At 38.8% G+C, this 26,801-nt stretch overlaps 2 protein-coding genes and 1 long non-coding RNA gene across 4 annotated transcripts; 1 reads left to right on the plus strand and 2 right to left on the minus strand.

Annotated features, from left to right (window-relative positions):
- Positions 1–3,643: 3,643 nt before the first annotated feature.
- LOC144073140 (double-strand-break repair protein rad21 homolog A-like) lies at positions 3,644–12,217 on the minus strand. Of its 2 annotated transcripts, none has more exons than XM_077598733.1 (14): positions 12,050–12,217; positions 10,779–10,960; positions 10,537–10,666; positions 10,350–10,449; positions 10,097–10,203; positions 9,375–9,572; positions 9,184–9,309; positions 8,961–9,086; positions 8,217–8,440; positions 7,398–7,551; positions 7,158–7,303; positions 6,855–7,052; positions 6,661–6,744; positions 3,644–4,580 (listed from the first exon to the last, which is right to left on the minus strand). In XM_077598733.1, exons 2-14 carry the CDS (start codon positions 10,920–10,922, stop codon positions 4,389–4,391), a joined length of 1,929 nt encoding a protein of 642 aa, XP_077454859.1. In that variant the 5' UTR covers positions 10,923–10,960; positions 12,050–12,217; the 3' UTR covers positions 3,644–4,388. The 2 variants fall into 2 exon arrangements, with proteins under 2 accessions (XP_077454859.1, XP_077454860.1); XM_077598734.1 differs by lacking the exon at positions 12,050–12,217 and adding an exon at positions 11,902–12,026.
- On the plus strand, positions 4,950–8,564 carry LOC144073141 (uncharacterized). The gene is made up of 2 exons (XR_013300020.1): positions 4,950–5,064; positions 5,157–8,564. It is a non-coding gene; the product is annotated as an uncharacterized LOC144073141 (long non-coding RNA).
- Positions 12,218–16,205: 3,988 nt separating the features above from the next.
- Positions 16,206–25,960, minus strand: LOC144073345 (exostosin-1a-like). The gene is made up of 11 exons (XM_077599092.1): positions 24,139–25,960; positions 21,884–21,977; positions 21,394–21,501; positions 21,069–21,188; positions 20,216–20,348; positions 19,839–19,957; positions 19,314–19,409; positions 18,566–18,655; positions 17,868–18,028; positions 17,626–17,797; positions 16,206–17,516 (listed from the first exon to the last, which is right to left on the minus strand). The coding sequence occupies exons 1-11, from the start codon at positions 25,053–25,055 to the stop codon at positions 17,331–17,333; spliced, it is 2,196 nt and encodes a 731-aa protein (XP_077455218.1). The 5' UTR covers positions 25,056–25,960; the 3' UTR covers positions 16,206–17,330.
- Between the last annotated feature and the right edge of the window lie 841 nt (positions 25,961–26,801).

Consider the following 26,801-nt stretch of genomic DNA (forward strand, 5'->3'; position numbering starts at 1 on the left):
ATAATTTCCTATGATTATTTTTATTATAATGAATTTTACAATGTATTCTTAGGGCATACATATCAGACCTTACTGCAAATTATGAAAATCCTGAAATTGAAGGGAATTATATTATATTTAAAGATTTATTTTTAACAAGCACTGATAAAATGCCACCAAGCATTTTCCAGATTGTTCCCCTCAGCCCTCTGACCAAAATATATAGTAAATACTGTTATTAAAATAAGGTCACAAAAAGGTTCCTAAAAGAACAAGTTGGAAAGTCAGTAACAGATATCCCTCTTCATTGTAATTCATTTCTTTAATTACTGCCTTCACATATAAAAATATATTTATTTAATATTTATTTAATACCAATACTAATAATTTCCTATTATTATTGTTATTATTATGAATTTTACAATGTAGTATATTTTCTTTTATTATGTTTTCTTTCTGTGATTGTGTTGTGTTTTGCTTGTATCAACCTGCATTTGAAAAAAAAATGGATGGATGGATTATGGATTTGATTGGGATTTTGAATTTAACAAAATGATAATAGTTAAATGTAAGGGAACTTGCCTATGTGATGACATATTTTACATTTGTCAGTCATTGTAGAACCTTCATGGTCTAACACAAGTCATTCTGTGTCTTCTCAGTTGTTCCAAAATATTTTTTGCATTGGGACAAAATTGCCACATCTATACAAACAGAAAGACCATCCTCATGTAGTGAACATCAAGAAAATGCACAGAGGTTATGGGACTCACATTAAGAATTATATTCATTTTTAACTCCGTTTGTACTTATATACACATACTACATTCCACTCGATTAAACAATATGGACACAACAAACTAAGTACTAAAAACATACGCGAGAGCAACAATGAGGAGGAATTAAAAGAAATTTTCATCTGAGCAAGAAAGAAAAAACAGGACTAATATTCTCAGTGTTGCTATGTTGTGAGTAATAAATATTCTCTAATTATCTTGCTGTAATATTCATGGTAAAATGGGAAGCATAATACTGTTAACAGTTATATATTATGATACAATGATGAATAACAACACACCCAAAATGTGGTGTGGGAAACGGTTGTTTTGCATTTTATGTTCATATAATATCACACATTAAAAGTGATATTTTAACAATGAGCACAAATTGAGAGGTATAAATATGGATGGTAATATAAATAAAACATATCATGTCTAACATTTATTGCTCAGAGTCCAGAATTATCTTTCATCACTCAGACGAGAGTTGTTATATAAATGAATAATGAATTGTATAAAACATGATCTAAATGGTTGTTTCCTGCAGTGAAACTAAATATGTCTGTTGGGAGGGAAAAAAAATGCTCCTCTGCTGCTAAAAAAAAAAAAAAACATCATGGAGAGTGTTTGGAGGATTATCCTTGATGTCGCAAAGTTTGTTCAGTGCACTCCGGTTCCCCACTGACTCAAACGTCTCCATCTTTAATCCCATGGTGCCATCAGCATTCATAATCAGTTTATTTATGTTTTCACCACTGGCGCTGATGCGACTCCCCCGCAGACCAGTCAGTCACTTGAATAACGCTCTGCATTTTACCAGACTTGTTATAATGTTTATTCACATAAGAATAAACTGTTGACTAAATGATCAAGTCCCCCTGCGATTTGCTGACCACCAATTCAAGGTATCCCCGCCTGTAGTTAGCTGGGATAGGCTCCAGCACCCCCCATGATCCTTGTGAGAATAAGCGGTATGGAAATTGAAACAAATAATAAATGGTCATTGACGTGGGTAGCACAGAGGTCTGCTTACCTTTATAGTCAACACATGTTTACCCCTATATTTAGAAGTCCTGTTTCTATTTCAGGGTTCTTTAGAAGGACAAAACTGTCCAAAAAAACGTCCACATTGACTGAGGATGCTGAAGGTAGAGTGTGAATGGTTGTCTTTCTATGTGTTAGTCATATGATTGACGCTCCAAGGTCTTCTCTGCCTCTCGTCCTAAATCAGCAGGGAGAGAGTCAAGTCACCCACAGGATAAGCAGTATTGCAATTGGAAAGATGGATTCAATCCGCTGCCCTGTCGGTCCTCTGATGAGTGCACAAGGCCACTGATGGATAACACGTATGCCCACATGATGCAGCTCTCATTCCCAGGGAAGCCATTTGCACAGGCGCTGTATTCCATCACAAAGGGTCTATTACAGAGGTTGTTGCAGCAGGTGAGACAAGGACACCAGCATTCAATCCACACAATCACTTTGAGCACGAGAACTGCCAGCTTCAGATGGTATGTAAGGAAAAAAGATGGCAGTAAACCGGGCTTCGGAAAATGGTTATAAACAATTTGATCTGTATATGGTCACAAGTCACACAAATTCAATCAATTCTAGTTGGTTGGGACAATGTCCCATGAATTCAGAGACTTTAAATCAGCGGTAGGCGGCCCGGCGGGGGAGTGGTTAGCGCCTCGGCCTCACAGTTCTGGGGTCGAGGGTTTGATCCCAGGTCGATTCTCACTGTGTGGAGTTTGAATGTTCTCCCTGGGCTTGTGTGGGTTTTCTTCGGGTACTCAGTTTTTCTCCCACATCCCCAAAACATGCAGGGTAAGCTGGTTAAACACTCTAAATTGCCCTTAGATATGAATGTGTGCGTGAATGGTTGTTCGTTTCCTTGTGCCTTGCTAATGGCTGGCCACAAATTTTCAGGGTGTCCCCTGCCTGGTGCCCATAGTAAGCTTTTAAAGTGAAGCCAAAAGGAAATTGGATGTTTTTTTTTTTTAAACATTAAGAAAATAGCCAGTGTTTTGGACCATTCTTTGGTAAATTAATCGAGAGTTCGAGTTATCAAAAGAAATTGAACTATATTCTTTTTCTCCTTATTATAGGAAAGCTAAAACTAGGTATCACGGGGCATCTCATTATGCTTCATAGAAGTGCTTTTACTCAACACATCATAATTTAATAACACATGCACTGTGCGACTGTTACGAGGCACATTGCATAGCAAAAATGTATCCACCCTCGAATTTAGGCTTGGTTATGCTGTCTAGATAGAATTTCTCATTTTAAAGTAAACGAAAGGTGGCACTTTTAAATGAAAATGAAGGATAAGCGGTTCAGAAAATGAATGGAAATTTCTCTATGTGCGGCGGCTGTTTCAGAAAATTTTTGCACTGGTTATTTGAAGATAGAGTGTACGTAAACGGTTGTCTATATTACTTTGAGTGCGCAGCAATAGATTGGCAACTAGCTCCGAACGAAGCCTACCGCTTCCCTAAAGTGAGATCAGTAATGCCTCCTACACTTTTCCCGCAACACTCTAAATAAGGGGGAAAGAAAATGGATGGATGAGTTTTGTATGATTGCGGTACACAAATCTTGTAAAATGTTCAAAGAAAGCCAACTTTGATCAGTTTAACCTATGACCAGGCGTCCATGTGTGGACATCACTTTTGAATCTTGGTTGTCAAGACTACAATGTTAAATTTTGGACTACAAGGGCCAACTATGATGTGGACATCATTTTTCTCAGAAACTACATGTAAAAAGATCATTCTTTGTTTTTATACTCATTTGAAGCCTAAATATCAAGGAGAAAATAAAAATGCATGCATTAGGAGGTTAAAATGGGGATTATGTTTAAATAATATAGTGCAACGCTGTACATAAAACACTTTTATTTCCAACTTTAACAGATTCATGTGTCACTAGAGATTACCCCAAGACTAAAAAGGTGGGACATTGTATGTATCGGTAACAAGTACATTTCTAAGTAAATAATGCAAAAAGGTGTACAAGCGTAAATACAAAATACAAAAGATATTGAACTGACAAACTGCCTTAATTACACAACTGAAAACTGATTTTAAGCTGCAGGAAAGAACATTTTTATCCAATTTACTTGTCTGGGCGAAAACAAGTGCAACAAGGAGGTTAAGGTTACACACTTGAGGAATAATAGAGTACCTTTCCATCATATTTACACAGATGATGCAGTATTTCACATGGGAGGAAAAAGTAGGTTGTCAAAAAAGCTGTCAAAAAGCTATTATAATTCCAGAGTTATAGGGGCACTAACATGAGATTTGTGGGTGTGCACGACAGTTTAACTGAACAGAAAATGAATCAAAGTGTACAAATTTTTTTATGGAAACATTTTTTTTGTTATTTTTATTTTATTTTTTATAAATATAACTGTTAAACATTCTTCAGTTTAAACTAAGTGAATACTGCATGATTCCACCTAAAATACAGTAAAATTATCTGAAACTTTCACCCTGCGCCCCCCGGAAAAATAGTTGGACACAATAAAAAAAATAAAAGAAAAAAACAGACAGGCAATTAAAAAAAAACTATGATGCCTTTGGCAAGCAGTTTTTTTCCTCTTTTGTTTTCCTCTTCCAATGTCTAAATAAGATGGAATCGTGGTCCAGGAGTGGCAATGATGTCGCTGTAAGGCTCTGTCTGGGTGACTTCGATCGCTTGTTGCTTCTTGAGGACCAGGAAGCTATAGAACTTTGCAGCCGCCTGCTTCTTGTTGTTGTTCCGGCACAAGTCAAGTAGGCTGACCGAGTCTGCTCCGGTCTTGGCCATGACACGCTGTAGGAACAAGCACAAGTCAGTACAGCCTACTTGCCGGAAGTTACACAGATTCTGGAGGGAAAAAAAGGCCAGTCTCCCAGTCGACTTTTTTTTTTTTTTTTTAATTGCTTGTTATAGGTGTCTCTGAGGGGGTGTGCCAATGTATGTGTTCCATTGATATTTTCGTGTATTGTGTTCATACAATGTTTTGAGTTATATGTGTATTATGTTCCTTTTCTTTCTATATTTCTCATAATGTGAACCGTGAGGTGCAATTTTGAGTTATGAAATGAGACCAGGTCATGAAAAAAATGGTCATGATGTCAGGTCATGAAAGAGTGGTCATGACATCAGGACATGAAAGAGTGGTCATGTGACCAACACCGAGGGCTGTTGGGAAGGACGCGCTCTCAGTTGAGACTTGGAGTGCACTTGAAAGAAATATGCAAGAATTTGTTAAGGCCTTAGCAGCTCCTAATTGTCCAGTCAGAAGGCGCACACGGTAAGAGAAATTGTAGTTGTTATCTATTCTGCCCAAGTAATATTCCTTTGTTGTAAATAATGTTATTCTCTAATATTTGTTGATGCTTGGAGGAAATAAAAACATCACTCCCGTCATACATCAGTCGAAGCGTGGCTTAATTCTGACCAGGAGAAAAGCTTTAGGGGCAGCTAAAGTGAAAAACATATGCAGCGCGATGGCCTTAAGTGAAAAACGTCACGCCCCAAATAAGAAGGGACTAAACACAGGTTGTCCAAGCAGAAAATGGGTGAAAAGAATGTTTTGAGGAGAGAAAGCTTTGATGACCGGGTGAAACATCATTCAACCGACGAGAGCGTGCTCCTTTGAAAACTTCAAAGTGCAGCATTCGACGGATGGAGGTGAACCCTGTGGCCGATGGAAGATTTCGCATGTGATGGCGAAGCCATCGGGCGTTGTAGGCCCCACGTGTACCGGCCGACTCGCTCTGGAATCATCGGTCCAACAAGGCAGTGCGCGCTGCAGACCAGCATAGTTTAAAAAAGGCTCATCAAGAGAAAGCAACGGTGAACAGAGACAATCCACGTGACGACTAAGCCCACCATTACAATGGATAACAGGTCAGACTGTATATGTTCAGCTTGTTTTTTGTTCATTGATCTGGATAGATTGAATGGAACATTCTCTGCTCCTTTGGAAAAAAACCTGTTTTTGATTGTGAATGGAAATATTTCATGAAGGTTATATAGTTATAGTTCTGTAGTTAACTTTAAGATTTAAGCAAATGGCTGAGGGCAAATCAGATACAAATGTCCTAGGAGTGAGTAGTAATTGAACCTCTGCAAAAAGAGGAGACAATGAAAATGTGTACTCGATGAAACAGAAAGATTGGAAATTGAAGACCATAGCTAAAATTAATGCAGATCTTCAAATTCATAAAATTGGACTGAAGCCAACACTTCAGCCAGAACAACAATTGAGGCAATCAGAGAGCGAGAAACATCGTACCGAAATGGCAATACAATACCTAAAGGAGGAGAGGTCCAATAGGGAAAACAAGTTCATGTATGCCTATGTTAACTTTAGAGGTTCAGTACATTAGGACCAAATTAAAGCAAGAATGCACTAAAAAGGAACTAGGTGACATGATTCAATCCTTAGGTGTATATGAGCCAAGATATAGGCAAGAATAACGCAAAATGTTTACGTGTCATCATTGTTTGATGCTTGGAGGAAATAAAAACATCACTCCTGTCATACATCAGTCGATGCGGGTTTTAATTCTGACCAGGAGAAAAGCATTAAGGGCAGCTAAACTTAATAAATGTTTCATGGACACTTCTTTTAGTGATTCCAGTATCTTTTAAAATGAAATAAAAATTGTGTGTTCTAAAACAGCAGACTTAAATAATGCTCACTATTTTCACATCAATAACGTGGCATTAAGGGAGCGCACAAGTTATACCAATTTGATTAAAATAAAATGGTTAAATGTATATGTAATTAATTGACCATAATTAATTCTGCTTTTTTCTCCCTCTCCAATTTTCAGCATTGGTTTCCTCTTTTTTTTCCCAAATAAAAAATACGTTGAAACAGCCAAGTATGTGGGTGTACCTGAAGCCCATGGAGCATCTGTTGGGTTCTCTTGTTCCATCGCTTCTCTTCCTGATCCTGGTCTCCACCCTGACCTTCTTCATCCTGATTCAGACAACATAGACAAATTCTCTGATATCCCCGATACCCAGATGGAAATCTGCCGCTTTTCACTTGTTATAAATGTCACGTCGTCAGAAAGCAAGACAACTAACTTCTTCCTCGCTGTCATCTTTCTTGTCTTTGCTTTTCTCCCCGATGAGGTCCAGTTCAGGGACAAGCTGTGTTAGGTTGACTGTAGTCTCCTCTGGGGGGAGGTCGACCTGCGAAATGTCGAGCCTCTGAGACAAGACCGAGGGGTCTGCCAGCTGTTGCGACTGCTGCAGCTGCGGTGGTGGTTCCAAGGCAGCCATCTGGAAGACAAAAAGGCAAATTAATGCAAGTTGCTGAATTCAATATGATTTTGGTCCAACTCTGCCTGATAAATGTTTTGGGGAATATTTTTAAATGGCACTCACAGGCATGGTGTTCTCTTTTTCCATGGTCTTGCGTTTGACGCCGCGAGGAGTGGAGGGTGGAGGCATGACCGTCTCATCCAGTGTCGTCCTGCTGCCTTCCATCGCAGAAGCAGCCAGCAAGCTGGGCTCTTCCATGATAGTTTGATCTGTAAAGTGAACGACAGAAATTGTGACTTCACGGAAGAACCTGGCAAACACAAATCTAAAACTGTCAATCGCCATCTCAAAGCTACTACTTACCAATAACATCTCTGTGCTGACCCATAACTTCCTCTCTAGGCACATCCGGGTTCTCGAGCTCTTTCAGGAATTCATCCAAACTGTCGGCTTCGCCACCCTTTCTCCTCTTTCTCAGCTCGTCTGGCACCAGGGGTGTCAAGCACCGTGTGAACATCTAACATTTGAATGCGGAGAGGAGGAAATTAAATCGCGCCATATCAGTTAAAGTTAAAAAATATAGACAAGGGCTGTTGGACAAACTGAGAAATAGCCCTGGCAAAATATGCACTATCACGCTTTTCATTCATATTCTGGAGACGTGCACAAGGCAGTGAAAGGGGTGGTGGAAAAGACAAAAAGTCATCACTTTCTCATTTTACTCTTGCAATCTCACTTCCTGGACTGCATACCAACGAAAGGACTTAAATGGACAAATCGCACAAAAGGGATGTTTGCTTTTGGCACTTGGTCTGATTCTCAAACACAATGAGACTGAATGCTCAACGAGTTCATTTTTCTAAGTAAAGAAAGTTTTAAAAACTTGTACATTAACCTGGCAATGGATTAGGTGTCTAGGGTGGGTAAAAGGTGCTGAATCATTAGCCTTCATGGCTAGTCCTTTGAGTTTAAATGATTTGGACGTTTAATTGCAGTCAATTGTAGGCAGTGTTAAATTCTATTTCAAACTACATAAAAAACAACTTTAGACTGAAGACTGATGGTTTCTCTTAGTGCTTTACAAGCCTTAATAAGCACTTGCTGTATGAAGGGTTAATCAGACAAAAATCTAAGCCAGTCGCTCTTGGGCAGCGGCTAATTAAAAAAGCCAATATTCATTACCTTGAGCAACCTGGCATTCCAGAGAGGCTGAGCAGGAAGAGAAAAGAGCTTCTCCACGCCTCCAGTTTCTTTCCACATCATCAGCTTCTTAGTGGGAGGGGCAAGGTCAAGGGTGGTTACAATGTCTGAGTAGTCGGAGAGTTGGGCCCTGATGGTTTTGCTGTCCAACTCCTTAACGCTGTCAACAATCAGCTTCCTCTTACGCTTGGCCTTGGTCTCTTTCACTGAAGGGTTCAACATATTATCATTAGAGTCCTCGGTGTTTGACAATTTCACTATAATGCTGAACACTTGCATATGGTTGTTTGAAGAAATTAAAAATAAATAAAATTTTGAATATTCTTTTAACATTGTAATATTTATTTTCTTTTAATTATTTGTTTTATTAATCACTTTGATGACTAAAGAATGTGTATTTAGGGTACTCTCTTAGAACAGTATAATAAAGTGAGCTTCAACAAAATAGGCTTATGGTCACTAAGCACAATTGGAATAAATATATAAAGGCACTCCAAATTATAAAGGTAGTGCAGGCTAAAAGTTACAGAATTACACCAACCGTCTTTCACATGACAAGAATGTCATTTATACCAGGTGATGTGTTTTTCACTATCACAATTGGATTACTACAGTAATAAAGGTTAATTAATCATCCTGACAGATTTGTACACAGATTCTTAAAAGCTAGGGATTCATTTCCATCCTTAATAATATGGCAAAAACACCCCAAAATAATTTTCTAACCAGTGATGTCAATGGGTTCCAGTGCAAACGCTTCCTCTTCATTATGAACAAGAGTGGTCTGTTCGGTTTGGTCAGCCATGGCTGGCAGTGGCTCTGCCGGGCCAGAGTCAGGACTGTCTGGACCCGCTGAAAACAAAAAAAACGTTATTGGGCACAAGTGTTCTTCCAACTGCTCCACAAGCTTGTCAAATGATTTCTGGACGGTAAACAATGAAGTGCTTACGAGACTGGAGGTTGTCAAAATCGTCCTCATCGTCACCATGATCCGGTGGCATCATGACGCTAGCAGTGATGGCAGGAGGATCGTCAAAAATGCCACCTCCATCTTCAGAGCTCAGCAGCTTATCCACTATGGAAGATTGCATTCATTAAAATCATCTCTGACATCGAACGCATGTCCTTTCAAGACCTCACCTAACATCCCTCCGTCATTGTTGCCCAAGGAGGCATCACCAAAATCATCATATTCCATGTGGTTGGATTTATCGGGCAAATTAGCTGGACCAGGCTCCGCTTCGAGCAAAAGATTAGAGGCTGTGGCACCATGCATGATATCCTCCTCAAACGTGCTGGCATCACGCATCATCTCCCGATCGTCCATGCCAAAATCAGCTAGGGAGAACAGCGGGTTACTTGAAATATGTAAGGACGCAATAAAAATCCTACTGTTCAGACAGAATTACATTAAACAGAAAGCAAAAAGTACAGAGCTATTTCTCTGATAATTTTGATTAGGGATAGCCAGATACTGACTTTTTTTTTACCCATATGATCTGATTACCAGAATTGTTAATCCAGTAAAAAATGCATAAAATAATGTAACTATTAAATGAAAATTCATACTTTGAATTTTAAAGTGAGCCATGGTGGTACCTCCTCAAAAAAGGCTCGGTCTACACGATTCCCTGTTACCATCATTAGTTTCTAAAGAGAAACGGCCCCACTTAGCAGACATGTTTGCCTGGTGGTTTGAGTTACCGCATTTGAAAAGCTCAATGGTACTGAAAATACATGCTTGCTACTCCTGGATCGGATCTTGTGACAAAATCAGAAACTCCAAAATTGCTCTATTGGGCACCGATAGTCAGTATCGGGACGTCATTAATTTTGATCGGTGGATCACTGTTTTCTCCTACCAAAGTCATTGTCTTGCAGAAGACTGAGATTGCCAACATCTTCCCTCATAGTAATCTCCTCAACTCTGCTCTGGTTCAGGGTGAACTGCTGGGCCACATCAATGTCACTGTGTAAAAGCCACCAAAGAATGCAAAGCTGAGTATAACAGATAGTGCATAACAAAACAAGTAGGGGGACAGAATAAAGTCTAATCTCTGGAGGTACGTCACATCTTTTGTCCTGTGAGGACATTAGTTCTGAACATAGACTTACTCCAAATCAGGAAGCGGCTGGTCAAAGTCATGAAACTCCTCAGGTAAGGTGATGGCATTGTATGCAGCCTCACGGTTTTCCTCGGGCAAATCCACCACACCTGGACATAAACCGGCCACAGAGGTTCAACTGAGAACATGGTAACCAGTCTCAAAATATGAGGGCAAGGAGACGATCCAAGACATACCTGGCCTGAATGCCATTTTGATTTTGATAAAGGCTTCATTACAATCGGCCAGCAGGTATTTGGCCTTCCTGTGGTAGATTCTCACCACACCAAGAAGCAGGTGACCTGATGTACGCAATGCCATCTTTACCTATAAGGACAATACAACACGATGCAATAAGTGGAAGAGTAGTATGTAAAAATCGACATACTACTTCAAACTGAACAGTCTCAATAATTAAGTGCACTTAGTTCGTTATTACCTTAGGTGAGATAATACTCTCCACGCTGCTCTCCAAGTTACATTCAAACACATGAGCCTTGGTCAGCTTCTTGTCCCAGTGGGCCGCCAGCCAGATCTTGGCTAGCGGCCCACGTTTGCTAAGGACAAAGTGGGCGTAGAACATTGCCCTGGTTCCACTGACTCACAACAGCGTAGGCTCACCTGGGAAACAAATTATAAATTTATTTCACAAAAGGATAATCCTGCAACATGGCCAGTGTAATTGTGAAAAGTTACATTGTTACAATTTCAATGCTGGAGAGATGTCATGGACAAAAAAATGATGCTTGTCTTATGATTTTTTTTATTCCACATGCAACAGAAGATTAATTAATATGTGCAATTAACACAATAGCTGCCATTGACAAAGAAATATAATTTAAACTGGGAGGAGTTTGAATCCTCGTCCTTCAGTGCAATTGACGATGTTGATGAGATAACTCTTTTGAATGGAAGGGCTGACATCGATCATTCACTGTAAGCCTCTCCCAGTCAAAACAGATTGGACGTCTAGTGCCGTCAATGGCATCCACCGAGTTCAAGGAGTGTCCAATAAAGATTTAGACATAACGTTCAACATCCAATTACTCGGTCTTAATTGCCATTTGTTCCACGAAGTAGGAAAAAAACTACAATAAATGTTATATATATATGCCTATATTTACTAAAAACTTGATTTAAACCGAGGCTTACATGTGCTTAACTCTAACCAATACAAACAGAATATGGACGAAGCAGTGAAATAATTTCGATAAACCCAGTGTTCCATGTTACGACTTTTCATCTGAGAAAACTGTTCAATCATTTATCAATCATTAAAAAAATGGCGCATCAATTGGCAACGACAATTACGCTAAGAACCATTCATTCAAAAAGTAATATATACGTAACACTAGAAACGATAGTGCCTATAGAGAATGGCGCCAGCAAATAGTCGGCGCCATCGACTGGCATAAACTACATTGACCGCCAGAAAGCGTTAGCGTTTATTGTGCTCGATGTCTTCCGACGTCATCTTCCCAAACGTCAAAAGTACAGCTCGTAAGTCAAATGTATTTCGGAATAACCACGAGTTTACGTTTGCTATCATAGTATGCTCATACCTATTAGCCCCGCTGTTGCGGTCGCTGACGGATGGCGATTGCTAGTACCGCGAAGGCCTGAGCAAATTATCGCAACCGTGCATGCTTACTAAGTTTTAAAAAACAGAGAAAGATATACGTAGTCCATTGCCAGTGCAAGTCTACTTACCGACGGTACACCGCGCGTGAGTGAAATCCTGCAAATTATGTTATTTCTCCCAGCGAATTGTCCCCTGTTGTACTCATTAAAACAGTAAAGATGGCGCCAGTCGCCTTCCTCCCGCTCACCGCTACCCTTTTAAAATCCACAGGATGTTTACAGTCAAAAATGGCGGAGGAGTTTCCTGAGCGGTAGGCAAAGAGCAGTGAGCACTCGTGGCCGATAGGGGGCTCTGTGACTGAATTTCCTCAGACTTGAGGGGATGTCTGATAAAATATAAATCAAATAAAAACAGAGGTGCGGAAAAAGTAGTCAACTGTGGGACGATATTCGTACATAGTTTATGGCATATGACTTTGAAACTGAAAGAAAAATGAGCAAAAGAAAACTAACAAAAGTACAAGTAAGTCTTACACTGCCAAGTGTAGATAATATTGTGGGAATAAAACCTGGACTTTGAAATGTATATTTTTCCTCTGATAACTGAAAAAAAATAGTGTCACTCTTATTCAGTTACTCATTGTATAAAGGATTTTGTTTAAATTACAGGCTTATTTCTGTGTGACTTTTTATCAATGTTGACTACTTGTTTATTTATTACCTGTTTATTGATTATTTATCTGTGCATAAGATTTAAATCTCATTATGCTTGTATAATGACAATAAAAGCATTCAATTCAATAAACCCTGGCAAGTCGACACTCAAGTATTGTTCTTCTTGTGTATACTCATTTAGAAGTAGTTCTCATCATTTGTGAACTTGTGACTTTTGTATCTTTGTATTCAAAATATATCACAATATTTGTACTGTTAATCTTAGAATTTTAGACTTTGATGCATTGATTTTCAACATTTTTTAGTACTTTACACTAAAGGAGAAACACAAAAAAGGATATGGTGTTCTCATTGTTCATTTCCCCAAAACTGTGGTCCCTGAGCAGAAAAATCTAAATAGATCTTGAAAAAAAACGGGGCAGATGTTTTTATTTATTCCTATAAGCCATAGTTTGAGTATTAACATTGCTGTTTGATTTTGGGTAAAAATAACTGACTGGAAACCATTAAATAAAAATTACAAACAAAAAGTAACATTATCACAATTCCCTGCATGCTGTCGTTAACACTAGAGATTGTGTCAATAATAAATTGCTGGGGTGGCCCGGCGGCTTGAGTGGATAGCATGTCAGCCTCACAGCTCTGGGGTCCTGGGTTCAAATCCAGGTTGGTCCACCTGTGTGGAGTTTGCATGTTCTCCCTGGGCCTGTGGGGTTTTTCTCTGGGTACTCTGGTTTCCTCCCACATTCCAAAGACATGCATGGTAGGCTGATTGGACACTCTAAATTGCCCATAGTTATGAGTGTGATTGGCTGGACACCAATTCAGGCCTCTGACCTGAAGTCAACTGGGATAGGCTCAAGCAACCCCCGCAACCCTAGTGAGGATAAAGCGGTTCAGAAAATGAAATGAATGAAAAAAATATTTATAAATTTCTCAAACTGCAGTTACTAGCAATGGCAATATATAAAAAAAAAAATATTTCAACTGACTGATGTACAGAATATAAGAAGCAGTAGTAGGAATATTGCAAACAGCAAACTCAATTTTCAAACAGTATATGATATCTTGCCTTATTTTCAGTTGAATTGCAAAATTGGTAGACAGGAAAGAGGATTTATTTGTCTCACAGGTTCCAGCATCTGGCGCAGTTGAGAGGCTGCCAGCTGAGCATGTTTATGATTTATCAGCAGCAGGAGGCTGTGTCACAGTACAGGGATTTCTGCAACTAAGTGAGACACTACTCTGGCATCAAAATAATCCTATAGCATTTTTTATCTGTACGGTTTTGGAGTCGATTTGTTGCACAAGTTCACTACATAGCTGAGTGTGGTCACACCATAAAAATATAATATAATAACATTTTGAGTCAGATTGCTGGAAGGTACTAGTTCATTTATAATTCATTGTGATCCAACATATGTTACTAAAACATCTTTGGGCAAGAGAAGACGTTGCATAAAACAAAACTACTATATACTAGTACATACCATGCAACGCTGTATGCATTAAAGGACACATAACACATTTTAACATACAATGCTGGGATGGTGACACAGTTTTTGTATTTCTGCCATCTGTTAAACAAGATCATTTCATCCCAGGAGGCCATTTCTGTGTGCTGAAATAAGATGCTACATCACCAACTGGGGATGTATAAATCCAACCATTACCAAGTAACTAAATATTATTTAAATTGACTCACTTGTGTACCTCTCAGGATTTAAACGTAGCAAGAGTGCTTCAAGAAGACTGATTGATGAATGTAATTGAGTTTAATCTCATTGAATGAATTGTTTTGGCTTATGTATACACGGTGATATGGCTAATATGAATGCATTTAATCACATTTCCACAGGGAGACTCTGCAAGGAAAAAATAGATTAAAGAGCTGCTGCCTGTCAAAGGCAGAACTTTGAGTTTTCATACTCATAAATAGTCTTAAAACAGCTTGTTTTGATATAAGATATATTTTAAAGAAATACATTTTACTCATAATCCCCATTGGGATAATGCTATTTGTGTTCCACATCACACAAGGAACAAATAACATTCAGCTGTGCTAGAAGAGATAAGAACACAGTATACATGTGTGATATACTCAAGAGCACTGCAGGAGTGTTAAGCACTAAAGGCTCACAGATGAGATAATGCATATTCACCGACTAAAGATTAACATAGCTATCAGTTCATTTCAGTGTGTGTGTGTGTGTGTGACTTTATCTCCAAATATAGTAAGTACTACATACCATAGATTGCATTTTCTGTACACTACTGGTCAAATATTGAACCGTATAAACCTTTGCCCTTAACACCAAATTTCATACATGTGGAAGCTAATCATGTCAGACAACATAATGGAAAAACTGAGACATGACATCTATTTAAAATGTTTTAATTTCCTGATTTGGTTTTTGATTTAAAATGTGAATTTTACTGTCTTTAAATCAAGATTAACATATGTGGAGTACTATATGTACACAAAATTACGAGACATGAGGGCAATAAAATCTAAAAAATGCAGAAATACATGGCAGTACTTAGGGTAGAGTCCCACTATTATTAGGGGATACATATCAGAGCTTCCTGCAAATTATGAAAATCCTGAAATTTAAGGGCATTATATCATATTTAATTTTTTTATTTAATACGCGCTGATAAAGTGCCACTAAGAATGTTCCCCATATTGTTCCCCTCAGCCCTCTGACCAAAATATATAGTATATACTGTTATTTAAATAGGATCATAAATAGGTTCCTAAAAGAATAAGTTGGAAAGTCAGTAACATATATCCTTCTTCATTGTAATTCCTTTCTTTAATTACTGCCTTCACATATAAAAAGATATTGATCATTAAATTGAAATGAAAACAAACAGCAATAGGTTGCCAAACAAGGATGACAGAAAAATGTCATTTTCAGAAGGCACATTAACAGCGTATATACAGTGTACGTTTGTGGAACACTCACATAATGCCTTTAAAACGACAATGAAGGGTTAAAAACAAGCGACCAAATAATTTTGAATATTGCACCTGCTTCCATTCTTGATAATATTGGATTTAGAAATAATAGAACTGTTGCTTAACAAAAAATAGAACATTCACTGAAATTGAACAGACACTCACAGAAATATTCAAACCAACCCAAGAATTATGGGAATACATTGCATTCCTCTCCGTACAGTATCAGTGATGAAAATAATCGACCCCCACTACCTGAAACAATTGGCACATATTAGGCGTATGTATGTATGAGTGTAGAGTATTGTTCAGACAAGTTTAATAAAATACAATGACATTCTAGATACTGAAAAGGGAACTGAGAAGTGTTGTTGGTTTACGCCGCAAACTTCAGTTTCACTTTACATTGACTATACGTCTTAAAATCAATTGAATTCAGTCATAAAAAACTTTGATATGTCACCTTAACGCAGAAATGGAAAGCTTTTGCTCATCAGCTTTTAGTGGCATGGCATTTGAAATGTAAATTGGCTGATCTTATGGGAGATAAAACAAAACACAGAGGTTATTGCATTGTGGCTTCTAATCTGGTACAAAGCCTAAGTGAATCACAAAAAGATGTGGCTTTTATGCATTGACAATTAGCACTGTGCTACACAGTGATTTATTTTTTAGAGCAGTCAGCTGAAATGAGAATAATAAATTAAGTGCATATCAGAGAGCTGGCCAACATCATGTTAGTAGAACTGAAAAAAACAAAACAGACTTTGAGTACCAGTGGACCCAAGTGAAGACCATGCTTGTCAGTGAACAAAGTAAAGTATTATTCATAAATCAGACCCTGATGAATAATTGCTGAAATGATTGGTTGCAAAAATTCCACATTGATTTGATCCTCTATTAAATTTAAGCCAGCATAATGTTCAAGTATTTAACTTCACTACACTGTCATACAGTATTGCTGAATGCAAGATTTCAGAAGCTAAATGTGGAAAAAAAATCGGAATATCTGTGGCCAGACAGAATATAGTGGAACTTCGCAGTTGACTAGTGGTACACTAAAATTTTCCACACATAAATAATAATAATGATTATATATTTTTCTTTAGATTTCTTTCAGTCAGTAAAACAGGGTTTTAATAAGTATTAAACAATCACAGGTAAAACAGCTAGCTTTTTATTTTGGATCAGCTCTTCTTATTTGGACTACCAAATAAAAAGGCTAGTGTTGAGGCACTGTGCAAAATACGATCCTGTGGTGAACGGCTTGTCTTGCTCTCCTCACCAATGCCTGCCACTGCTTTTAAACTAGCAGGAACAACACTAGGATTGGAAAAAATAAACCTTGAAAATAGTGTTATGCTCTTCATCCACTATAATATAGATGTAGAATATTGCTGACCGTTATAATATAATCAGCAAAATGTTCATGAACATGTGCATAGTACTGAATAGTTTCAGGCGGTTGCAGTGGTTTGTTAGCAATTGGGGTATCAGAATCCAATCCCAGGCTTTGGCAATTCCAGCTCCAAGTCAGGCAGTTATAAGCCTTCAGTGCCTTGGTTTGGAGATTGAGGTGCACGCTCTGATACAGCCCAACAAATGAAAGAACATACAAAATACGTATTAATGTGAGCAACTCAAACTGTCATCAACTTTCTGATGCACATTTGCTTCTCCATTGATCCATTTATGCAAAAAATAAAATAAAATATACATGCACCCCCTCACTCTCTCCCAGTTCTGTCCAGAAAGTAGGGGGGCTCCATGGGGTTATAGCCTCTCAATGTCTCTGTATTTCTTTCTCAGGATGGACACTTGGTCTTTAAAAAGGACTGGGTCAAGTCTCATCTGTGAATAAACCAGTGGCATGGTGCCAAACCAGTTGGCAAACTTGTTCATGCAAGTCTGACGCTGAGCAAAATGGTCCGGGTATGCCCAACGAGATGCCCGGGAGCTCTAGAGGAGAAGATAATCAAGATTGATGGTTAAATTGTATTTTGAAACCTTTTACAACAACTTGTTAAGGTGTGACAACATTTGTTGCAAATTGTAGAGTGTTGCTCACCTGAGCCATTATGGTTTCTTTGTATTGTTTCTTCTGGGTGACCTTAATTGGGGGTAACTTGGAAACAGATGACACCAGGAAATTCATCAGAATATCCTCACAGTTTGACATCTGATCCACTACAGTCTTCAGGCTGGCTGGAAGGTATGTGGTATACAGGTAGTGGTAGTATCTGAGAAACAGAACGATAAGTAAGGATGGAGTAGAACAGGCCATGTCTAAAAACTGAAAACAGTAAGTACTTATGATAGATGGCAGCTCCTGTGAGCACCATGGAGTAGTCGTTGGTCCATTTTGAAGTGTAGCCCCAACGCTCCTTGTTGGTGTCCCAGAAGTGGCTTCGGGCTGGGTACCCAACTATGCGGTCTGGGAAACTACGCCACACTGTGAATGCAAACTCCACCTAGACAAGAGGTAGCACTTCAGAACACTTAGATTTGGGAACGGTCAATGACAGACTACATTTGTCATAATACACATTCATTTCGACACATGGTATTTATTACAGGTAGCAGAATAGCCCTTTCTGTTCTATATTTTCGGTCAATACAACTTTCACAGGTTGTTTCTCAGTTATGTCGAATCTATTCAATATTGTCAAACACCTCCTGAGGGGCTAATGAGACATTAAAGTGGATTGGTTAACCAAAGTCAACATTAATACATTCATTATTTGGACCAGAGTGATGTTCAACGAGAATGCCAAATTTAAAATATTAAAAACATTGCTAAGTATATGTAATAAGGATTCAAATATTTTGGAAAAATAAGGCTGGCTGGCCTGTCAGGTCTCAGATGCTCTAGGCGTCTGCTAACTGTGCTCAAACCACACCCCACTAAAGTCAGTCTAGCACTAAATGTTGAAAAACAGTACCACACTCCAATTAACAAGCCTCCTTAGGAAGTGTGAAATTTAAATTTGCTGTATTTATGTCCTAACCTCTGTGGTAGAAAGCACCGTATCCTCATCGAGACTCAGCACCGCATCAGTGGGGATCGTGTCATATGGCAAGAAGCGGCTGCTAATAACCTAGTGGTATGTTTGAGACAAAAAAGTACAAATCAAGACATATAAATAAGACAATACTTAATGCTTTACAGTGACAAGGTAGGATAGAGAAGCTAAATAATTCTCTTTTAAGTCGGGCTGTGTAAAAAAAAAAAAAAAAAATTAAAAGTGTATATAAAACAAAAAGTCAATACGTTGAGGGTTTGCAACATCTGATATTTTAATATAGACGTCAATCACAAAGAACCTAGACATAAAAAATTACATTCTTGCAATGTATTCAAACTGGTAAAAGATTATTGTTGAGCATTCTATTTTGACACTAAGAAATAATGAAGTCTCAATTTAAGTATGATATTGATAATATAAGACTGTTGGGTGACATCAAAAGCTAGTGAATAATGTATGCACAGTAAAACTGGTGTTTTAACACAACAGGTTGTCATCATTGACATGAAGCACAACACCTGTTTTTGTTTTTATTTTTTAACAATATAAAAGATGTGACTAACAGATTGTGGTACAAATTTAATTGGGAATGAACTAAGAAGTCTGAATTTTATACTTAAGAACTTTAGGAGACCCGCCACAATTCATTGTGGGACTCCACATCTAAACACAATTTAAATGCTGCAATTACAACACCAAAAGAGAGCAAGGATTCGGATATAGCTTTTACCTTGCTTTCTTTCTCAATTACAACAACAGGAACTGAGGTGACAGGCCAGCGGTGCTTTACAGGAAGAGATTTCTCACAGTTCCACACAACCATCACCTGAAAATGTGAGTCAAATAAAATAATGATGCTTTGATGAATGTACAGTTTAAAAACATAGTTTAGTTTAGCAGCTATGCGGAAATAATGTGCAAAATTGAATTCTGAAGAGACAGATTTAATGAATGTACATGACAGAAGATGGAGCATTAATAATGAATACACAATACACAAATTTTTAATAGGGGTGCCCCTACTTCACGATTCATCGCGGCCATGTCGGGTCTACATTAACTGCGATATTCGAGGGATTATTGTACGGTTATTATATTTTTTATTTATTTAATGCTGTAGATAAATCTTTCCCACCCGAATGACATTTTTACATAAAAATAGAATCAATACTTGACAGAAGCCATGACTGCCGAAAGGCAAATTCTGATTGATGTTGCTGAGATGATGTACACATCTTTCATTGGTTTAGTTCACCTGTGCACAATACTGCGATTTTCCTACAGCGGCGAGCAGCTTCATGACTGGCTGGGACTGCGAGACAAGTGGTGTCACTACGTAAATTACAGCTGTAAACTTGGGGTAGGTCGTGAGACCTGAAAAATAGCAAGAATGCAACCAAAGGAAGGAAAGTGAACAATATAATCAATAGGTGCATCTCTACTTAACTGCACGCATCACCCCAAAAAATGTTGACATCAAATCATTAAAAAGTACAGTAGATAACTTTTTTCTTTTACATAACTCCCATTCAATGGGTACCCCACACACACCGGCTCTTCCAGTTTTGTGTTAAGTTCAAAGTCATTATTGTGATTCATAACAGACACAGAGTGCATCAATAATTTACGCACCAAGCTTAGCGTAGTAGAAAGGGAAGTCTCCAAGGTATGTGGAGTACTGGGGCAAGGTGAAAAGACCTCCAGGAAGACTATTCCACATGAGGCTACTCCTTGAGCTGTGTTGCAATACCCGATCCTGGATGATCTGTATAAACATAAGACAGGAGGCTATGAACACATTAGTTGCATAATAATGGCTCAGTTTGGTGTTTGAGTGAAAATGTTTTTTTCTTTCTTCAGGGACTAAGGATCTTCAATGAAACCCCCTTAAAATGGAAACAGAGCTTTTATCTGCCATCTCAAATTAAACCATTGTACATACTACAAAGAAATGAATTGCGCTGTCAAACCATCTTATCTAAATTACAGATAAATGCATAGTCACTTCTTTTAAATGTTTTTTTATGGTTTGCTTTTAGCACTGTTATTTTAGAAAGTCATGCAAACATTCTATTATTAACCAACCCTTTAAATAAACTGGCTGTTCAAATGCAGCTCAAAATGACAACCATTGCCTCATAATAATAAAATATGTCTAATATTGAGTTTAAAAAAAAAAAGAAGAAGCAAAAAACACCAAAAGCATTGTCATTATTATGTTCCATAAATATAAGGATTGTATCAGAATTATGACATCTATCATTCATTGACAGGGCCATACATAAAATGTGAGACGTGTATCTAGGGCAGGTTTACATAGTTAAACCAATAAAGCAATTGGATTGGATTGGATTGGATAACTTTATTCATCCCGTATTCAGGAAATTTAATTGTGACAGTAGCAAGATGGTGAGAATTCAGAGTTCTTAGCTATATTAAGTTTACCCTAATATGATAGAAGGATGAAGCTTAACAAGTTTCATACCTCAAGTGTGGTCAAAACTATTTTCTCCACAGAGTTGAAGTAGGCCTCCCACAAGAACTGGGTGTGCTGTCTCAGGGAGAGAATTTTATCTTGGTGGATGGAACGAACTGTTGAAGGAACCTGTGATACAAGCAAAAAGGCATGGCCTCAATAACCTCCTAAAGAACAAGAAACACCATTATTCAGAACCCCCTCCCTACCCCCAAAGATAACATTGCTGTAACCGATGCCATCGGAGGTATGGCAAACACGAATCTCAGTTTGCAAAGACGTAAATAACATAACACTCGAAACAAATTGAAAATATGTTTATGAATACATTTACCTGAAGAAGTAACCTTTCATCACCAATGACAGCTGCAGTGTTCCAGTCAATGATCTCAGAAAAAGGCAGCTCCCAGCCATTACTTAGCATCACTGGAACACAGGCTGCCTGTAACAGGTGTACCCATGACATTAATACACAAATAGTTGTGTTTAAAATAATATAATATCATAATATCACATCTTTCGTACAAAATAATTTTACCCACATTATCAGAATAAACTAGAATGTAATTATTGTAATTTTTTTTACTATTAATCTGTATGTGCCCTACAATTGGGTGTTACCAGTTTAGGGTTACGTTTAGCCGGGGTAGGCTACAGTAACCCCACAACCCATGTGAGGATAAGCAGTACAGAGGCTGGTTTGTAAACCTTCAAATCACTTCAAATTCAAACACTTTTCAAGGACTTTTAATACATTTTTTTCAGTTTTTACAGTACCTTTAAAATATTTAAAGATTAATAACCCCTATTTTTTAATTACTAACCTGCAATGCTTCCAAGAAGCGAAAAGACCCCAGCCGCCGTCCTCGAGGAACTAGACAGAAAGTGGAATTGTACAGCATCTCTCTGTAATCATACCTGAAAAAGAAGATTATAGAAAATATCATTTAAAAGAATCAATCGAGGGCAATTAACGCAAAATATCCTTGTATTTTATACAGTGGCACTAATCTAACATGTCTAAGAGAACAATTACTCTTTTTAAACCAATAATTCTTCTTAAACATTTATGACAACTTGTTTGCTTTCCCCATATACTAAGATGCCTGATTGTAAATATTCAACACATTTAGTATTCAGGATTGCCAGTTTGACGACACACTTCTGAAACAATAAATTTGCCTAATTTACATGTTATTTAAATCAAATATAGACAGTGGTCATCTTAATCTTTTGTTTTAACACAATCAAGAGAACAATTACGAAATTGATTAACAAAAACACTTTTTCAATTGTTATAATTTCTGCAGTTGGCTACCAACCAATTCAGACCTACCCCCATATTTAGCTGGGATAGGCATAATCACCCCAGTGATCCAAGTGAAGATAAGCGGAACGGAAGAAAGACGGGTAGATCTTGGAATGTATATCTATCTTCGTTGAATAAATCAACATTGGGTACTTTCTACCAATGCCAGTGTCTGGTGACCAAGAGCAAATCTATCAACTTTTAATCAGCCCTTCACATAAAAAAGAGGAATATTAAACAGCTTCCAACTATTTAAAACTTGAAAAAGTTGATTAAAAAGTAGCACGGTTCAGAGGATTATCCTCATGTGAGCTTCCAACGCATTTGCAAAGCTGGTTGGCGCCCTCATCGCACAATTAGTCCAAATAAGGGCACATCTGTGTGTGTTATGGTTTTTATCTGATCATCCAAGTCACTACATACATAGCCAACTAGATGTCTGTTGATAGTATTTTGATAATGCCAAAAGCCGTTACTCAGCACAAAAAGAGTCCGACAAAGTATTCAGGAAAAATATTAGGGACAATCACATTCATGCGACCTCATGAATGTCAGAATCTCAAACCAAATGTACAATAAATTAATATTTTCAGTTCAACTAATGAAAGCCTCTATATGCAAGTCACCAAACTCTAAAAAGGTCACACAGGATATAAGTTGAGAACATGGCTTTCCTGGCTCATGTATTTGTTTTTATCTGTGACCATACTGAGCAAACAGTGCCCACTGCCGCTTCCCCTTACTGGCACACCAGGGTTTTGTCTACTTTAATCCGCCCCAATGAACTGAAGTCAAACAGCAACACCCATCAGTCACCAACAATAACACAGCAGGCTGAGCGGACACAAAAGGATTTGCACTAACCAATGCATATTGACACAAATCAAAAAGTGCTACTGGCACTCAAATTCTCTAGGGATATGATGTACTTAAAAAAAATCAGTACAGTTCAATACTTACTGGATTTATCTTTTCATCAGTTTATCACCAAATCATTAGGATGAAAGTCACAACCTAACAGAATATTGATTATTTGGATAACCATTCAGTATTTGCCGAAAGTTTGCTGTGATTTGATTTTGATTGGGTTTATATCAAGGATGTTCCATCGATTTAATACGATATTATATATCGTATTAAATCGATGGAACATTGCAACATTCAATACAAAGCAATTTTTGATGTCTGACATTTTTTTTCTAAAACATTTCAGAGATTTGAATGAAAACCATTCTTAATTGATCTTTTGAAAATTATAGTTTAGTGTACAATTTCATCACGAAATTATAGTGGCTACCATATTTAGCATCTTTTACATTATATATTTATGTATATCCACACATGATGTATGAAAAGATAGGGTAGTTTTACCTAGTACTCAGACATTTTCACCCATTGATCTACTATTCCGCTTATCTTCACAGTGGTCCCAGGTTGCTGGAGCCTATCCCAGCTAATTATGGGCGGTAGGTGGAGTACACCCTGAACTGGTCACCAGCCAATCGCAGGCAAAATTGAGGCACAACAGGAAAAACATGCTATGGAAAATTAGAAATGTCAGAAAAGCCACATGGGCAGGGTCAGAACATGCAAACTTCCCACAGGAAGTCCGGAGCCAGGGATTGAATCTTTGATCTCAAAACTGTACAGCTGCTGAGCTAACCACTCAACGTCAGACACTTCTTATTCTTCTAACTAAAAAAATCACAGGAGCTGTTATCAAGACTCTGCAAACTTATTCACTGACATGAGGCTGACAATAGTACTTACTTGTCATATTCTGCATTGTCTTTGTCACAGCGTGCATCTTTGTGCTTCTGCCAGTCCTTCCCATGCTTGCAGGTGGCGAGAAGAATCACATCCTCTGCGTTATGCACATGATACAAGGCATTCCTTGTGTCAGACCCTATTCCAGTTAAATATCTTTTCCCCTTGAACACTAATGTGTACTTCCGATACGGTGGGATGGTGTTATGGTTAAGGTAGCCCCGTTCCCCTCCTGTCCTGGGATGTTCCTTTGAGAACAGGGGGATGGATACATCAAATTTGGGACGAAAGTTCTCTGTGCTGATGCTGGCCTTAGCCAACATGGCAAGGCCAATGTCGAAGCCCAGGTCTTCTGTATAGTCAGGCCAAGTGCCGGAGTATAAATTAAAGATGATGTGGTTTTTACCATCGTTCCAAAGAGGAAGACTCTGGACTTTTGCCTTTAGGTTGTGCACATACTGCGGTGACAGTCTGTCCCTGTCTAAAGTATCCAAACCCAGAACAAACAGACATGCCTTTCCTGGATCCGGTGTGAAGAACCGAGAGCCTTCAATAGATTGCAAAATGTTCTGATAGCTCTCTGACATTTTCTCTCCTTTCTGCTGGGGATAAATGAAAACTTTGAACCCATTTCTCTCACAAAGAGATACGTCAAAGCAAGACTCCATTCTGCAGCGTTTTCCAGAGAAGCCAGGGATTGCTTCTCTCCTTTGTTGAGGAGATATGTACACATTCGCATCGTCGTTGGAGTCTTGCTCCCCAGCTCTGAAAGGTTGAAGGACGCGGAGGGAGCGATGCCACCGCGGCCCGTAGTCAAGAGTTCTTCTGGAATGTGGGACTTGAATACCCCCGAAACAAAAAAGCAGAAGGAAACACACGCCAGCAGAGAACAAAACCAAGTACCGTTTTTTGGCCTGCATGTGTCCTAAAAGGTGGGCTAAGATTTTGGGCTATAAATCCAGAATGTCCCGAAGTTTTGGCTTCTCTACCGTCTATGGTAGAGCTTGGCCATCTCCCCCCGGGCTGCAAGTCCGCCAGCTTCTGCTTCAGATGCCTTTCACAAGTCCAGGAGCTGTTCCAAAGCATGTGGGCGATTTCTAATGTTCATCAAGCTCGTCTTCTCGTCAGTACTTCACCAACTGATTGTCGAAAGTTGATCGAATCCGACCAAAACACCCAATTGTGTATTCATGCAGCGTTGCATTTAATGTTCAGCCAAGATTCATTTCGACCGTAAAGCCTCATGATCCCATTCAAACTTAACCAAACCTTTAAAACAAAACAAAAAAATGTATTTATGAAGGAAAAACCAGCAAAACGGTATGCATGGGAGTGTGTGCAGCGCTTGCCCGGACAGTAAACTATTGTTCCTTTAGGAAACTGGGTCCGATGCTAACGTAAGCGCTCACAACATTTAACAGTTCAGAACATGACACGAGTTTTAAGACTAGTATTAGTCAAAATGTGTCTTTTTGTCAAATTCGCTAACTTTACATTTCACGGTCGATCACACCAGCGAGGGACATGCTAATATCGGAAAATGTTCCTTAGGTTAGCCTGTAGCTTATCACCGGTTCCAAAGTGAATAGTCTTTCCCAGGCGCAAAAGAATATGCCGCTTCTCCAATTCGCAACTTCTCATCGGCTCCACGCTTTAGGAAAACATAGAAAATTCCTCAAATAGCTCTCAGGTCCTCGGGAAATTGGAATCGGGGTCCCTTGCGTAAAGGAAATAAGAGATGTTGTCTGCATTGGTCCAACAAGACACAAGCATCAGAAGAGTATACACGGCATTTGCAGCAGAGGACGGCCGCTGATGGTGAGGATGTGACGTAAGGCGGCGGCCATACAAGTTGCGCTACCTTTTCTTACAGGCGCATCCGAATCGGGCGGGGCATGCACCGAAGTTATATGAACGAACTAACCACTTCATTAAAAAAAATAAAAATCACTGCCATTTCCCCTAATTCATAATAATAATATTTTTTAATTACCTGCTTGATCAAGTAGCTAAAATATTAAGGAATGACAATCTCATCTCAATTTCAGAACCGCTTTATCCTCACTACGGTCGCGGGGGGTGCTGGAGCCTACCCCAGCTAACTTCAGGCCAGAGGAGGGGGCCACCCTGAATTGGTGGCCATCCAATCACAGGGCACAAGGTGACAAACAACCATTCACGCCGACACTCATACCTAGGACTTGGAACGTGGGAGGAAACCGGAGTGTACCCAGAGAAAAACCACGCAGGCACGGGGAGAACATGCAAGCTCCACACAGGTGGACCCACCTGGATTTGAACCCAGGTCCCCCACTGTGAGGCCGACACACTAACCACTCATCCGCTGGGCTGTTGTTTATTTTTAAATGGTTCTTATTTTATAATTTGTATCTACATGCCTGGTGGAGGAGTGGTTAGAGTATTAGCCTCACAGTTCTGGGGATGTGGGTTCGATTTCAGGTGTGTCCTCACTGTGTGGAGTTTGCATGTTCAACCTGCACCCGCAGGAGCCCTCCAGGACCGCTTTGCCCACCCCTAACCCTAACAACAAAGTCGATTGTGGGAGGTTGGCTCATTGAAAAGTAGATCCTGGAGCAAAAAACTGTGAGCGCTCCTGCTCTAAACTGCCTCCAGGTATGAGTGTGATCGTGAATGGGTCGTCCTTG

This window comes from Stigmatopora argus, chromosome 4 (genome assembly GCF_051989625.1).
Source record: "Stigmatopora argus isolate UIUO_Sarg chromosome 4, RoL_Sarg_1.0, whole genome shotgun sequence".
Classification (NCBI taxonomy): Eukaryota; Metazoa; Chordata; class Actinopteri; order Syngnathiformes; family Syngnathidae; genus Stigmatopora; species Stigmatopora argus.

Bases quoted from the DNA above. Each gene is read 5' to 3' on its own strand.
- LOC144073140 (XM_077598733.1), bottom strand. From the start codon at position 10,922: ATGTTCTACGCCCACTTTGTCCTTAGCAAACGTGGGCCGCTAGCCAAG. The intron at 10,204-10,349 runs GTAAGTCTATGT...GCTTTTACACAG, and splicing joins CAGCCGCTTCCTGATTTGGA to TGACATTGATGTGGCCCAGC. The intron at 7,053-7,157 runs GTGAGTGCCATT...TTTGTCTTCCAG, and splicing joins AAAAAGAGAACACCATGCCT to ATGGCTGCCTTGGAACCACC.
- LOC144073345 (XM_077599092.1), bottom strand. From the start codon at position 25,055: ATGCAGGCCAAAAAACGGTACTTGGTTTTGTTCTCTGCTGGCGTGTGT. The intron at 20,349-21,068 runs GTATGAAACTTG...ATGTTTATACAG, and splicing joins TAGTTTTGACCACACTTGAG to ATCATCCAGGATCGGGTATT. The intron at 18,656-19,313 runs GTAAAAGCTATA...ACATACCACTAG, and splicing joins TAATTGAGAAAGAAAGCAAG to GTTATTAGCAGCCGCTTCTT.